The 16,775-nt window shown below is 42.7% G+C and overlaps 1 protein-coding gene across 1 annotated transcript in view; it reads right to left on the bottom strand.

Annotated features, from left to right (window-relative positions):
* The window catches only part of EZH2 (enhancer of zeste 2 polycomb repressive complex 2 subunit), a gene marked incomplete at its 5' end in the record, with an annotated part of 68,340 nt that overhangs the window by 38,123 nt on the left and 13,442 nt on the right, over positions 1-16,775 (bottom strand). Inside the window, 3 exons of the mRNA XM_039362285.1 lie at positions 4,422-4,513; positions 5,714-5,877; positions 6,608-6,710. Of these exons, the coding sequence (XP_039218219.1) occupies positions 4,422-4,513; positions 5,714-5,877; positions 6,608-6,710 (359 nt within the window). The remainder of the gene's footprint in view (positions 1-4,421; positions 4,514-5,713; positions 5,878-6,607; positions 6,711-16,775) is intronic.

Below are 16,775 nucleotides of genomic sequence, written 5' to 3' on the forward strand. Positions count from 1 at the left end.
CGGGAATCCACGAGGTTCAAAACAATGGCGGATCTTTGACTTTGGCAATCAGTAAGACTCCTTTAGTCTTAAGGGGCTGCGCCTCTCCTCTAAGGAGAAAGAAATTCTCGCGCTAGTTCTGCTCTTGTCGGGCTGCTTCTCGCGCCGCTCAGCTGGTCTATGCCGAGCGGCGCCGCGGTTTGCCGCTTTCCGCGCGGCTCAGCTGTTTCACGCTGAGCGGCGCCTCGTTCTATCGGCCAAACCACTCAGCTGTTTGGCGGACCCGGAGGGCGACGAGCAACCCGGTGTGAGGCCCCCGCGCCAAACAGCTGCTCGGCGGGCCGGAAATCGGCGAGCGATCCGGCCCGGCTCCAAGCCTCCCGTAAGTCCCTGACGCCCCACTCACGAGTCCGCCGATCCTGGCTGCCTCTCTCGAGTCCTATCAGCTGCCAGTAAACTTTTCTTTCAACTGGAGGAAGAGGGGATTCCTTTTCTCTCTTCTTCTTTTTTTTTTTTTTTTTTTGAGTTAAATTAGTTTTGTTCTGAGAGCTGCCTCTCGCACTTCTACCAGGCTTCGAGACTGAGTCAAAACTGGGGTCACGCCCAAAGGAAGGGGTGTGGCCGAAGTTTTTACCCAGTCTGCCAGGCAGGAAGGCCGTCATAGAACCCATCCATTTGGACTCTACAGCCATCCTGCTGGAGAAAAGACTGGAAATTATTTTATCACTGGCTGAAGGAAAGAAGAAAGGATTAGAAAGTAAATATGTATTAGCATATAAACTCAGACAGCACATTGGTTGAAACATTACTATTGTATGTATGGAAAAAATGAATAAAAAAACTTATATACAAAAAATGGTATGTGGTAATGACTTAGGAAGATGGGGAGGAAAGATACTGCCTAGGGAACAGTCGGGTAAAAAAGGGCACAACCCATATGCATAATGTGAGTAATTGGAAGAGTGGGAGCGTGTAAGATAGAAATATAGAAAAAAATGAATGAGGCAACCTTGATGCCCTTGTTTCTAAATTTTATTAAAACTGCTAGGGCAATTCAATTGGTATGTTTCTCTTTATTAAGACAATAACTCTTTTTTGAAGATAGTAACAGTAGCTGGGTGGGGAACTTGAGGCTTGCTAATTATGAATATTTATGCTTACATCATCTGTTACTTATGCATTATGTACGATTATCATTTTCCCTTCCTTTCCTGAAATGTACAGATATGAGTGCATCCTTTTGTCTGTAGAAATCCTTCCCACTATTTTCTGGAAGAAAATTCCTCCATTGTACATTGAATAAATAATTGCAGTGGGCCTCTAATATTGATATTTTGGGGTTCTGCGCCTAATTCTGAAACTGGTATCAGATGTGGGATTCACAAACTTCAAGGTGTGACCAGGGACAACAAAGGATGAGTGCTGTGGGATTGATCCCCCATCTCTTCCTAATGCCACATAAGGGTATTATTTAGGTATGTAATGCAATGGTCTATGGGTAAAGTCAATTTTGGCTATGGAAGTTTGTTTAATGTATAGGATCCTTCCATTCCAATTCTCAGTCATCCCTAGTCCTGTTGCAAGCTCAGCTGAAAATGACTAGAGATGTCCAGAAAGCAAGGCAAAATTTGGCTTTGGAGGAATGAGTGTGACCCTTTTGTGTTGAATAGACTGACTCCTGAGGCTCTGTTCAAACTCCCTCTTTTTTCTATTTTCTTAATGAATGAAGTTGTCTAAGTTGGTACTAGGGCAGGGAGGGAAGTATATAGGGGTGGTTAGGAAGACCTGTGATTGATTAAAGCAGAGGTCCCCAACCTTTTGAGTGCCAGGAACCGGTTCCATGAAGAGATGTGTGTGGTTTTGTGTGTTGCCTGCATCCTGCAGAGGGGGTTTTGCTTGTTTGTGCAGACCAGTTGTTGGCATGCAGCGGCCATGGACCAGAGGTTGGGGACTCCTGGATTAAAGAGTATTTCCCAAACAGATAAAGTTGCTGTGGCCCAGAACTAGGAATGGGCCTAGTGCCCTCGCTTCAGTTTGTGAAAGAAATTGAGTGTATAAAATTGAAATAGATCTTTAAATGCTGTTCTGCCCCAATCGGAAAAGAAACAGCTCAAGACATGAATCCAAGACCACAATAATTGATGCAAGAAAGGAAAAGGGAAGGAATACCCTCCAACTATAGACAGGGGTAGAAATCACAGATATATGTAATCTGAACAGAAATGTAAAAAATCTATTGGAGGAAGGCAAGTGGGAAATTGTAGGAGGCTCCACAGGCTGGTTTATGAAACATCCATGTGGACTGGGTGTGACTTAATATACAAGCAATGGAAATAATAAAACTCAGTGGTCATATTGTGTATAGGGAAAATTGACAAGTACCCTGGATGTGTTTCATCAGAAGAGACATGATTGCAGTGAGACTCCTTTTGACATAAGACTTCTGGGCACAAACTGAAAGGTTTAAAAAAATACACCTTTACCCCTTTCCTTATCTACTAGTTCCATCCTACTTTCAGAGAAATGAGAGTGACCTGGCTCTAGTGTTTTGGCTTACAGGAAGAAGTCAAAAGACAGTGGAGTGAAAATGCAGGACAGAAAATACAGGGTGCTTTCACCTATAAAGTAATGGGCAAAGGCCTGTTGTAGAAGGAGCTATATTAAGTTCTGACATAGCAAATCAGGTTTTGAGGAGTGTATGAATATGGAAGGAGAGCCTCAGAGGTTCGCCACTTTGTAAAAATAATCAACTAGATACAGACAATGAAATGACAAAAACAACAATAACATGAAAAGCTAGAACAATTGAAAACAAGTGAGATTATCACAGAAGCAGCTGGACTGTTGTCTTTCAAAATCATCTGATTTACTTATTTACAGAAAAGTCTGGCAGAAATATTTTGATAAATAATATATTTATTGTATTTCTGGAGAAAGATGCTCAGAAGGGATCCGATGCCCAACATTATTAGATTATATAGGAGACAGTGGGAGATGTATATTTCCAGACTTGAAAAACTGATGTCACCCCTCTCAGGTACATCAGTCAGGAAATACAAACAGATAAGCTAATACTATTTTATTGTAAAGCTACATTAACAAGTCTGAAAGCATCTTCCAATTCCTCATCTCCCAAAGTCATGCTCACTTACCATTATAGAAAAAGAGGGAAAAATCTGGTATGATTGTTAAGGAGGAACAGCCCAACTAGCCAAAACATAAACTTAATTTGAAATAATTTAATTTAATTTAAGCAGAATCAAAATTATAAAGTAAGTATAGTTAATATTATTTTCTGAATAGATCACAAATTTCTCATTCTCACATTAGAAATTACAATATTGACAATTTTTGGAAGCATTTTGAAAACATACTCATGCCTTATGGAGATTGCATGTAGTCCTGGACCACAAATTGTACAGCTCTGAGTAAAAGTGAATATATTCTACATATAATTTTGATATTTAACAAACTACTAATCTCACTAAACTTTTTTTCTTGGAACAGAAATTTATACATACAGGTAGTCCTCAAGTTACAAGTGTAATGGGAGGCTGACCATTTTACTCGTAACTCAAAAACTCATGGCAGTGAATCTTGTACCTCAAATGAGCTCACTCCCTTGCTTGTTAAGACGCATACGGCTCATTAAGTGAACATGAGGTATCTCAGGGTGGGGAAGACCATGAAGGGCTTAGTGATGGAACTAGTGGTTATTCCCTGCCTCCTCGGTTATTCCCCGACCCACTAAGATACCTCATGCTTCCCCCTCCCTTCCTGCCGCGCAGGACTCACCTTGAAAAGATCCATCTCCTCTCTGATGCGGTTCCTCTTCCGCAGCGTCTCCCAGCCTCAAATCTGGGCGGCAGAAGCCTAGAAAAGGCCTCAAGTGCCTGGATTGGGCCACAGGAGAGCCAAAGAAGTATCCCCAGGCCTCAGATTCAGGCCTGGAAAGCATCCCCCAGCTTTGGTTCCGTTCTCTGTTGCAGAGAACAGAGGCCTAAAGTACCATGAGATAACGCGAGATCAGTAGCGTGAGCTCTCGCCCCACTGATTTCACATGACCTTGAGTTACTTTAGGCCTCCATTATCTGCGAAAGCACCAAAGGCCTGGAGTAGCCAAGAAAGTGAAGGATCTTGATCTTCGCAGGGTGAGTATTGAAGACCTACTGCCTAGGGAGACCCAGTGTGGGGTGAGGAGGCAGGGAATAACCACGGTGAATGTTGCAAAGCCTCTGCAGTCGCTCGTAAAGACGAATAACTGCCGTGGTGCCACAATATTTGTAATTTTGGGATTTGCTTGTAAGCACTAGGGGGCGCTTTATCGCGTAACTTCGAATGAGCGTTAAGTAAACGCTTATAACTCGGGGATTACCTATATCTATTTTCCTTCAGTTCAAAGAATTTTTAAAAATAAAGCTAAGAAAATAAAATAATCTTACCAGATGTTGATAACAATGAGGTCCACAAGGCTTATTATCTATTGCAGTTTCTGTATTTTTCCGTTTGTAAGTGTTAGGAGTCGCATGGAATGCTGCAGAGCATTTTGAAAGAAATAAATAAATCTGGTAAGTTTGTCTAAGAATAAGCCTTCACTTATTCTTCCTCTCAGCAACATGAAACTTAATGTAATAAATCACCAATGCTCATGATAAACTATTTAATACTGAAATAATACAATGAAATGATTGTGAATTTCAGGCACCTCCTGAATGGCATACTGGAATGCCCCCAGTATGACTTTATTGTATGTAATTGTATAATAATTCTGTTTAATAGTTGTACTACACTTTGCACAAATAATCCTTGTCTACCTTATCAGAGGATAGCATTAAATGTCCAACTTTTTTTACAATTATTAATTGAGAAATCAATTAAAATAGTTTGGAGGTGATATTAAGATTTCAACATCAAAACTATTATCTTTCCAGACTGCCTTTTTGGAATAGTGATATATGTTTTCAGATTATTTCATTCCTTTCTGGAAGGTAAATTTAAAAAAAAATATTGCTGGAGAACTAGTCAACTTCCATGCTCATTAAAAAATCTTGTACTTTGTAACTTGGAAATACAGTGTCATGCAGATGACACTCAATTGTGTCTTTCTTTTTAATCCAGTTCCAAGTTGCTAAAGATATACATTGGCAACTGTGATTACAGGACACAACTAATCAACTACACAATGTTGACTCAGAACTACACTAATACACAATGGGTAGTTGATTAGTTCTTCTGAGTCAATTTTGTTTTTGTTTAAAATTTCTTAACCTGGTATTCTTCAGATGTATGGTCTTTGATCCCTCATAATGTTGCTGGCTTTTTTACTTACAAGCAGCACACAAAAATAAAGTATTCTTAAATCATAGTCTTATCAAATAATTTAGCACGTTGAAACATGATTTCATAGTAACTTTCAGGTAAGTATTACATATTGAGTAAATGCCAAAATGCCTTGCCCCAAAACAAAAGAAGGGAAATTGATTTCAGCAAAAGGACTAAATGATCATACACATTTCATATATAGAAAAATGAAATTATTGAAAAATTACACTGATTATAATAAAGTCATTCTACTTGCTGTACAAATCAAAGAACAAAGAGTATGAAAATAAAAAAAATCACCTTATTCGGATTCTCTAGTGCTTATGCATGTAACAGAAGTAAACCAACCAGAATGGAATATTTCAATCATTTTTCCAGATAATAAAAATATTTAAAATTACTTTTCACTTACGATGTAAGAAACAATCATATTTGAAACACCGTCTACAAAAAAGAGTGTGAAAAGAGTGTAGACTCTGCTCCCTCTGAACAGATTTGGCATTTGGTCCATCTATGTTTGGTGTGCACTCTGGAGGAAGAGCTCCTGGAAGTTGTTGTTCAGTAAGTTCTTTATATCTATAGAAAAAGTAAACACTATTATTTTACATGATTTAAAAATGAATTTTATGGTACTTCAAAGAAATACAAAGTATTTCAATTAAGTAAACACACTAAATTCAGCAAGAAGCCAATTTTAAACATTGTAAACTAGATAAACCAATACCTTTTGGAGCACACTGCAAAAGTAAACCTTCATCAACCTGTGATGTTATACTAAAAAAGGAAGATGTTATCTTGATAATATTTCAGTATTGGACATTATCATTTCCTATTAATAACAGTACAAAGAACATTTATTATGCATTCCTTGGACTTATAGCCCACCAAGAGTTAAAATTACCTTCCATGGGTATTTACATTTTATACCAACAGCAATCTCATGAGATACATTAGGTTAAAAGAGAGGGTTTACTTTTAAATCACCCAGTGAGTGATAAAATTATACTTAAAAGTTTTAATCTAAAACCTTAATCGCTACACTAACTTTTTGTTGATTTTAAAATGAGACAGGGACCCAAATAACATATTCAAAATGTAATCATTTTCACAAAGTCAAATAATATGCTTTTCAAACATTTGATTAATATTAATAGGTTCAGATAATTTGGAATTCCAATCTAAGTCTACAAATTTAGCAACCTAATTTAAAAATTTGGTTAACCACATCCTACAATTTGCTATGACTATATTACATCATTTCTCCAGAAATGGAGATTCTGTTTTACATAATTTAATAACATCTTACTTTTCTTTCAATTCTTCTGCTGTACCCTTATCAGGAAACATTGAAGAAATGGCTTCGAATATCTTATCAGAAGGAAACTTCCGAGGTGGATGACTCTCTTTCTCTATATAGAAGAAAGAAAAATCTGTGGATACATCTTAGATATGCGTTTAAAAGGAAATGATTTTATTGTTTGAATTTTTATTGCTTTTATTTTTTGTATTAGACTATTGTACATATATGTGTGCTGCTTTAATTGAAAAGGCAAGAAGACAAAAAAGGAAAGGAAAAAAGCAAGTGGCAGTAAACAGTTAAAGCAGTTAAGGCTCAGAAGAGACTAGAAAATTTTATTTAGCCAGAAATGTAACAGTAAGACTTCAGCTCATTGAAATATTAAGTCAGACTTTTTTTAAGTAATTGGAAGAGAAGAGACTGAGAAGAATCTGATTATTAGAATGCTTCCATTCCAGAGGGAAATGAAGGTCTCTTTTCCATACGTGTAGCTTCAGGTTATGGTCACTGTGTTGACTGACTGGCCCCTGCAGAGCTTACGTGAGTGGTAATGTTTCTCCAAGTTGCAGTGAGCCACTACTGTCATTAGAGTGGCTGTTAGGACTGGAACCAGGAGCATGGAGCCCTATATAAAACATGACTGACGCTTTAGCAGGATTATCTGCTGCAAGAACTTATTGCAAGATTTTGTTATGATCTTGCTGTGGTTGGCAAAAGAAAAGGTTAATGGGAAGAAGTGGAAAATGGCCACGCTACTTCATCCAACAGAGAATAAGGGGGTATCAGGAATAGAGACTGACAGCATCTTCTTTACCTGGGAATCCAGAAAAGGCAGTAGTAGGTTCCACATACCACAATCAGGATCTTGCAACATAGCAACAGCATTGTTGGGCTGAGGAACCCAGCATATAATACTTTTGGTTTATCTCAGACATGTCAAATTTGTGACATCACGTGACGTCGCACAACGTATCGGGCAGTTTTGACACGTCCGGCCTCCAGGAGCAATTTGACACCCTTGGTGTGTCTTATAGATTTTTGGTAGCTAATCATTAAAGTAGCCTGTAAGTGTAACCTATCACATTCCTGTTTTATGGGAACCTATTTTTGCAATTTCTTTTTACATATACTTTTTTTTACTAATTTTCACTTACATTAAAAGATGCTTTGTTTAGCTCGTGCTTGTCCAGGCAAGCACTCAGGGCATTCTGTATAGTGTTTGTGAAATATACAGTTTGGGCATGCCTACATATGCTTAGGCGGGATGGATGCTGGATGGATGCTGCCTGGAAAGGCTACAAAAAGCAGCTCACATGCACAGATGCCACTCATTTTGATGATATCAGTTTCCCATGTATTTTGATACGATTGTTTCAAGGCATAACATTGTCTTGATACATATAATTTACATAACAAGTAAGCCAGTTATAGACTTGCTGTAGGATACTGATTACAGCAGGAATGTCTTGGAATGTCAGAACAGCCGTAATAGGTTCTGTTATATTTGTGGTGAATACACACTTAAAGGCTCAAAGATGCAGCATGACTGGACTTGTTAAGAAAGCAAAAGACTTGCTTGTAATATTAATGATCAAGACAAGTCCTGAGCTCCTCATATTTATTGTACAAGATATGCTGTTAATTTAAATTTTAAAGCTTGGAAGTCAGTGCTGCTTGTTGCCCCAATGATATGGCAAGAACAGAATGAACACATGACAGATTGTTAAAAAAAATAAATTAAATACCACAATTTGCCTTCAGCAATGACATCAATGACACACAATTACAATATGCCTGTAGCAAAACCACCAGAGAAATGGAGCTTAGACAAAATAGATGAAGATGCAGCAATGCACTGGCTAGGCACAGACAGTGACAATGATCCAAATTTTAAACCATATATGTCTAGTGAGCTTCATCTCATAACACAGTCAGAATTAAACAATCAGGGACTTAGATCTTCCATCCTTCCAAGGCTGGTAAAACGAGGACATAGATTGTTGGGGACTAGTCACTAGAAGATCTCCAAGATCCCTTCCAATCCTATTATTCTATGTTCTGTGTTACTAAAAGATCTCTATTCTATGTTGGTAAAAGTTTGGTTGTCCAGTAGAATACCATTCTACTCATTTTTGATCAGGTTGCACTTCTACAAGACCAAGTTTACACCTTGCAAACTCTTCTACAATTTCAATTTATCAAGGTCCATGGAGAAAGTTATAGATTTAAGATCAACAGAAGGTGACTGCTATCTGGCTTGTTCATTATCACCTGAACTGAGATTCATGAAATGTGAAAAATGTGCTGTAAAGACCATGGGGCAGTATATAAATTAAATCATCACTCCTGCAGCCTAGAGATACTTTTTATCAATGTAACATCTTCATTTAAGACCAGCATGAGATGAGTAATTTCCAATTGGTAAATATCTAATCCAATTTTTATAACATGGGGAGTATGTTGCGCCATTATTCTTCAAGGTCTATAGAAATAAAATTGTATGATATCTTAATTTTTTTTAAAAAATAAGTCCAATCCCTCTAGCCATGGGTTGGCAAACCGCGGCTCTGGAGCCGCATGTGGCTGTTTGAGCTTTCTGATGCAGCTCCAAGCCTCCTCCGTCATTTACAGAGAGAGAGACAGAGAGAGGCACTTGTGCTTCCCTTCTCTCTCTCTCTCTCTCTCTCTCACACACACACACACACACACATGCGGACTTTCCCCCTTGTAGGACTACTGATTGGCCCTGCGCCTGGGTGCCCCGCCCCCTGGGAGAAGCGTGGCCAGGAAGTCCCTTTCCTGGGCTGGCCCCGTCCGAGGCGCATGTAGCTGGGGAGCCGCATGGGGAAGCCCCAGGATCCCCACTGGGAGCGGCCCAACAGAGCCTCCGCTTAGCAGGCCAGCCCTCCCACAAACCATGACCCCGAGGGAGAGCAGCCCCTGTGATCCCCAGCCGATGTGACTGTTGGCCCCGCTGGCCGGGAAGGCGCACTGGAGTCCCGGCTGCTGGGAAGGAAGAGGGAGACGCAGCAATGGCAGGAGAAGAGAGCTGGTTTAAAGCCAGCCCAGTCAGCTTGTTGGCGAAGAATGTGAGGTGAGCAGAAGATGGGGGGGAGAGAAAAGGAGGGGGGAGGTATTTTCCAACCAGCAGCATAGCTGGAGACGGAGGGTCGGTGGCAGGGGGAGGGAGGGGGCTTCAAGTCTGTGGAGCGCCACCACGATCCGGCTATGGGGCAGGTGGCACCCCCCTGGCATACCTGTACCAGAGCAGCCCCTTCTGGCCAGAGTTGCTGGACACCAGCAGCCCTGGCTGGACCCGCAGAGGGGCGCCTCCTCCTGGGGTCCAGCGGCGGCTTCCTCGCCTTCCTCCTCCTCCTCCTCCTGCCTCCCGAGCGGCAAGAGGGGCACCTGGGGGGGGTGGCCAGGCTGGCAGAGGGGCTGGCAGGGGCCGGTCAGCCAGAGCAGCTGCAGCATCACAGCTAGGGCCAGAGCGGCACCAGCCCCCTCCCAGCAGCCAGCCAGGGCTACATCCCATGGGCGGAGGGCAAGCCCGGGCAGCGCAAAGTCCTGGCTGGGGCAGTGGCAGCTTCCTCGCCCTCTTCCTCCTCCTCCCCTTCTTCCTCCTGTGGCTCCCCAGGCAGCAATCCCGGCTGGGGCGGCAACGGCTTCTTCGCCCTCCTCCTCCCCTTCTTCCTCCTGCTGCCCCCTGGGCAGCAGTCCTGGCTGGGGCGGCAGCCGGCATGGAATTGCTCCCTGAACCGTCCCTGGGGCGCTCCCTGGGCAGCCAAGCTGGCCACGCGTCTCCCCATGCCAGTCTGTGGTGCCCCAGGCCCCTTTCAGCACCTTCTGCTGCCTCCTGCCCCCCTCCTCTCCCTGCTCCTTCCACTCTGTCTGCCTTTTGTTCTCTCTCTCTCTCTCCTTGTTTGGAGAGAGAGGATGAGGAAAGAGAGAGGGAGAGGAAAGAGAGAGGGAAAGAGGAAAGAGAGGGGGAGAGGAAAGAAAGAGAAGAGGAAAGAGAAAGAGGAAAGAGAGTGAGAGAGAGAGAAAGAATGAAAGAGAGAGAGGAAAGAGAGAGAGAAAGAGAGAGGGAGAGGAAAAAGAGAAGGAGAGGGAGAGGAAAGAGAGTGAGAAAGAGAGAGGGAGAGGAAAGAGAGTGAGAAAGAGAGGGAGAGGAAAGACTGAGAAAGAGGAAAGAGAGAGGTAGAGGAAAGAGAGAAAGGAAAGAGAAAGAGAGAGGGAGAGGAAAGAGAGTGTGAGAGGAAAGAAAGAGGGAGGTAGAGAGAGAGAGACAGAGATAGAGAGACCCTTTTGACATCTAAAATGAAGATAACACTGCATATATCATGTATGTATGTATGCATGCATGCATGCATGTATGTATGTATGTAGGTCTTTGGCTATTCGGGTTTTCTCCCGCATAAAATTGGAAGTGTCTTGGCGACGTTTCGACGAAGTCCCATTCGTCATCTTCAGGCTGGTGTTTTCGGCTTTGTGCTTCTAGGAGCAATGTGTGATCGTAGCTGTTTCTTCCTTTTAACTGCCAGTGGGGGTATGAACTGATTGGGTGGGAGCTTGGCTGTGTTCTGACTGGTGGAGTTGTGTTCTGATTGGTTAGGGGCTTGGCTGTGCTCTGATTGGATGGGGGCTTGGCTGTGCTCTGATTGGATGGGGGAGTGTTCTGTTTGGGTGGGGGCTTTGTTGTGCTCAGGTTACTCTGAGTTGCACGGGGGTTTAAAATGGTGAGCTGCATTGCTATTTTTTGGCTTTGCGTTCGTGGTCGTGCCTCATCTTCATGGTGGGTGTCAGTTTGCTTCATGTATGGATTGGAGGGGTTTAAAGTGGCTAATGATGCAGCTATGGTCTGGCTTCTGGTTTGTGGTCGTGCCTCATCATCGGTGTGGCTTTGGGTTTGCTTTTTGCGTGGATGTGTGATGGTGACATCTTGTGTGGTTTTTGTGAGTGTGGGTCTGGTGTCATTTTTTATATATATACATATGTGTGTTTTCTGAGGTTTTCGCGGGTGTTTGTATGAAGGTCTTTGGTTGTTCGGGTTTTCTCCTGCGTAAAATTGGAAGTATCTTGGCGACGTTTCGACGAAGTCCCATTCGTCATCTTCAGGCTGGTGTTTTCAGCTTCGTGCTTCGAGCAGCAATGTGTGGTCTTAGCTGTTTCTTCCTTTTAACTGCCAGTGGGGGTATGAACTGATTGGGAGTTTGGCTGTGTTCTGATTGGGTGGAGGTGTGTTCTGATTGGTTAGGGGCTTGGCTGTGCTCTGATTGGCTGGGGGTTGGCTGTGCTCTATTGTGGGGGGTTGGCTGTGCTCTGATTGGCTGGGGGAGTGTTCTGTTTGGTTGTGCTCAGGTTAGTCTGAGTTGCAGAGGGGTTTAAGATTTTGGGCTGCCTTGCTATTTTTTTGGCTTCGCGTTCGTGGTCGTGCCTCCTCTTCATGGAGGGTGTCAGTTTGCTTCATGTTTGGATTGGAGGGGTTTAAAGTGGCTAATGATGCAGCTGTGGTCTGGCTTCTGGTTTGTGGTCGTGCCTCATCATCGGTGTGGCTTTGGGTTTGTTTTTGGCGTGGATGTGTGGTGGTGACATCCTGTGTAGTTTTTGTGAGTGTGGGTCTGGTATCATTTTTTGTGTTAGGGAGTCGTTTGTCAATAAGGGCGGGTTTCCAAATGGCTGGTAGGCGGGAGGTATCATCTCGCTTGTTCATGCTGTGTGGGCGTTTTTCTATCTCGATGGCTTCTCTGATTATTCTGTTATTAAAATTTTCACTTTTGGCAATGGTTCTGGTATTTTTAAAGTCAATTTCATGTCCTGTGGCTTTAAGGTGTTGGACCAGGGAAGATGTTGGTTCCTCTTTTTTGACTGAGTTCTTATGTTCTTCAATGCGTGCACTTATTCTTCTGTTGGTTTGTCCGATGTATGTGGTGGGACAAGTGGTGCATGGGATTTCGTATACTCCTTGATTTTCTAATTCAATTTTATCTTTGGGGTTTCTAAGGATGGTGGATATTTTTCTGTTTGTGCAGAATGCTGTTTTGATGTTGTGTTTATGGAGGATCTTACTGATTCTGTCTGTGGTGCCTTTTATGTATGGGAGGAGGGCTTTGCCGTTTTCTTGTTCTTTGTCTTGGATTTTAGTGGGGGTTTCTTTTTGGATTAGGTTTGTAATCTTATTTCTATGGAATCCATTGGATGTTAGTACATTGGTGAGAGTGTGTAGTTCGGGTTTTAGGTGTTGTTCGTCAGCTAAGCGTTTTGTTCTGGAGATGAGTGTCTTGGCTACAGAGTTGATCTGTGCTGGGTGGTGGTGTGAGAGAGCGTGCAGATAGCGGTTTGTGTGTGTTTTCTTCTGGTAGATGGTGTGTCCTAGGGAGCCATTGGATTTCTTGTAGACTAAGACATCCAGGAAGGGAAGTTGGTTGTTAGCTTCTGTTTCCATGGTGAACTGTATTTTGGGGTGTAGGCTGTTGAGGTGTGTGAGGAAGTTGTCCAGTTTTTCTTTCCCATGTGGCCAGATTATGAAGGTGTCGTCTACGTATCTGAGCCAGAGTTTGGGTTTGTGATCCGATTTTTCTAGAGCTTGGGTTTCAAAGTGTTCCATGTAGAGGTTGGCAATGACAGGTGAGAGGGGTGATCCCATGGGTGCTCCTTCTGTTTGTTTGTATTTTTGTCCATTATAGATGAAGTATGTGTTGGATAGGCAGTGGTTGGTCAGATCTAAGATGTGTTTGGGGGGGTTATATTTGTTTTGGATAGCTGTCAAGGCTTCTTTGATAGGCACTTGGGTGAAGAGGGATATGACATCGAAGCTCACTAGTAGGTCGCTGGGCTGTAAGTTTTGTTTCTTTATGATCTCTATAAACTGGAATGAGTTTTTTACGTGTGAGGTGATGGATTCTGCATAGGGCTGTAGTTGTTTGGCGAGAAATTTGGCTAGGTTTTGTAGAGGTGAGCCTATGGAGCTGACTATAGGTCTGAGTGGGGTTCCTTCTTTGTGTATCTTGGGGAGACCATAGAGTTTGGGGCATCTGGATGATTTCTCTCTGGGAATGATTCTTTGCTGGATCTCTTCGCTAATGGGGGAGGCTTTTATTTTGGATCTGGTGGTTTTTTCCAGGTAGGTGGTGGGATCTGTATTTAGGGGTTTGTATGTGGAGTCTTGGAGTAGGTTGGTTAATTTGGTTTGGTAGTCAGATGTGTTCATAACCACTGTGGCATTGCCCTTGTCTGCTGGTAGGATTATTATGCTGGTGTCTTCTTTCAGGTTACGTAGTGCTGTCTGTTCCTCTTTGGGTAAGTTGCTTTTGGGTGGCTTGCTGGTGCAGAGGATGTTGGTGATTTCGAGTCTGATTCTGTTAGCGTCGTCGGGGTTGATTTTGGTCAGGCTGGTTTCAACTCCACATATAATGGTTTCAGTGGGGATGTGTTTGGGAGCGACTGCAAAGTTGAATCCTTTGGAAAGGACATTGGTTTTGGGCTTTGGTGAGGATCCTATCTGAGATGTTATGCACTGTTTGTTTCATGTGTGGCTGTGAGGGAGGAGGGGTTTGTTTCTGGCGTTCTTGTAGTCTTCTGAGTTTGTTGGTGTGTGTATCTGTCTTGAGGGTGGTCTGTGTTTTCGGCTCTCCAGACGGCGAGTTGTTTGGATTTGTACATATATATATGTAGGTCTTTGGTTGTTCGGGTTTTCTCCCGCGTAAAATTGGAAGTGTCTTGGCGACGTTTCGACGAAGTCCCATTCGTCATCTTCAGGCTGGTGTTTTCAGCTTCGTGCTTTGAGCAGCAATGTGTGGTCTTAGCTGTTTCTTCCTTTTAACTGCCAGTGGGGGTATGAACTGATTGGGTGGGAGCTTGGCTGTGTTCTGATTGGGTGGAGGTGTGTTCTGAATGGTTAGGGGCTTGGCTGTGCTCTGATTGGCTGGGGGAGTGTTTTGTTTGGTTGTGCTCAGGTTAGTCTGAGTTGCAGAGGGGTTTGAGATTTTGGGCTGCCTTGTTATTTTTTGAAAACACCAGCCTGAAGATGACGAATGGGACTTCGTCGAAACGTCGCCAAGACACTTCCAATTTTACGCAGGAGAAAACCCGAACAACCAAAGACCTACATACAAATACCCGCAAAACCTCAGAAACACATATATATATATATATATATATATATATATATATATATATATATATATATATATATATATATATGACATTAAAATCGATATATATATATATATATAAAATGACATTAAAAATCGAAAAATAATGATTCCTGGGTATATACATTTCGATAAAAAGACGATAAAACAACACGGTTTTAATAAATAAGGCCAAGCTTTCGATGGCTAGGAATCTGCCATCATCGTCAGGGTATAGACCAGCCAGTGAGGAAACCTGCTTATAAACATAGCCGCGCCTGCACTCCGCGCATGGACCTCGTAACAGGTCCCAGCCGATTGATTCTTACTTCACTTACAGCATTTGATGATTCCTTCTTATTACCCTTACTTACATCCACGTGGCCACCCACCTCCCCTTCCCCTTTAGTTCTCAAGTCATGAAGGCAACGTGTATTTCCCAAAATTGAAGTGTCCTCCGCGCTATTGAGTTGGTTCTTCTTCCTGTATTACTCAGAGCATTTCTCTCTTCCACTCCTCCGGCGCAAATCATACTCATTTGTATTTTTGTTATCGCAATATTTCATACCGTGGATTCCACCTTGACCCTCGTTTTCCAGCACATTTATACCTATCACCCCTCCAGTACCCTCATGATCTTTACCATTAATCTCATCCATACTTTTGTTTCCCCCCACTGCTCCTAACATATCATCTAATTGAATCCAAGGTCCGCCTTGTTTCGCTGTGACAGGTGTTCCCCGAGACATTTATGTTAATTTGATATCTGTTCGATGTCCCTCGTGCTCAATTCTCAAGCCGGTTGCCTCTCTTTCAGCTTTCTGTAGTGCCGCTCTCTGAGAGCGCGTGACTACTCCCGTAGCAGGGCGGCTGTAAGTATTGATCTTCTGTGCGGTTTTTTGGGGGAGAGCGCATCTCTATCTCGGTAATTCTGATCAACATGACAGCATAGCAGTGGTACTGTTCTGCCGTCACTCGCAGCAGTCATTTCCTTTTCTAAGTTCATACACGTTCCCAATGCACCAGCGACCGGATGCGTTGTAATAAGAGCACCATCAGGAACGAGGGGGTCAGTATGATCATTAGGATGACAGGCTTGTTCCATGTTAATTGGGATACTTGTTATTCATGTTTCTAAGTATTGAGTACGATGTAGGGAGGTATTCAAGGCATCCGGGGGTGGGCCACTGATATCAATAGGCTTCTTAGTTTGTGACGGGTATGCGTACAGATTATTAATCGAGGGAACTCTAAATTGTGGATTTTTCTTTTCCTTGTTGCCAGTTTCATCTGATAGATGCTCAAAGTTTTTGTTACTCGGTTGTTTTTTCCCGGATCATCTGCGTGTTTCCCACGCCTTCATGGTCTGATAAACTGGACGTAAGTCCACATGTCGGTTAATTGACATATTGTCTGAGAACCAGGCCTCTTTGAGCAACCTACCACTCTTGGAGGTGTCACTGGCAACAACCCTCACACCGTCAAAATTGAATTTATGACCAAACTCCACCAGATTAGTTAATATCTGGGAGGACTGCTCACCTCTTCTTATTGCCAGCTTATGTTCCTGCATTCTTGTTCCTACCCTTTTTGAAGTTTCTCCCACATAGTTGCTTGGGTAGTCACTACAATTAATCTTGTAGATGACTCCAGACTTCTTAACAATGGGGAGTGGGTCTTTTGGTCTCATAATGCAGGAACGCAATGTCCGGTCGGGTCTATGTGCAACCCTTATGCCATAGAGTGCCAATAGCCTGCTAGTAGCTTCCGCAATGTTGCTGATGTAAGGGAGGGTGATACGAGTTATCTGGGATGGCAACGCCCCAATTGATGCATTTTGGGGTGGTTTGGATAGAGTACTGTAGCATTTAATAAATTTTATGGGGTACCCATTATGTCTACAGAGACGGAAGAGGTGTTTTCTTTCCTCCATTTTGGCTTTGGCTGTATTGCAGTGGGAGTCTACCCTCTTAAAGATGGTTCTAATGCAGCTGACCTTGTGGGACACCGGATGATTGCTCTTATAATGCAAAATCCTTTCGGTG

The sequence above is a fragment of the Crotalus tigris genome, unplaced genomic scaffold (genome assembly GCF_016545835.1).
Source record: "Crotalus tigris isolate CLP2741 ecotype Arizona unplaced genomic scaffold, ASM1654583v1 scf7180000019411.436016, whole genome shotgun sequence".
Taxonomy (NCBI): Eukaryota; Metazoa; Chordata; class Lepidosauria; order Squamata; family Viperidae; genus Crotalus; species Crotalus tigris.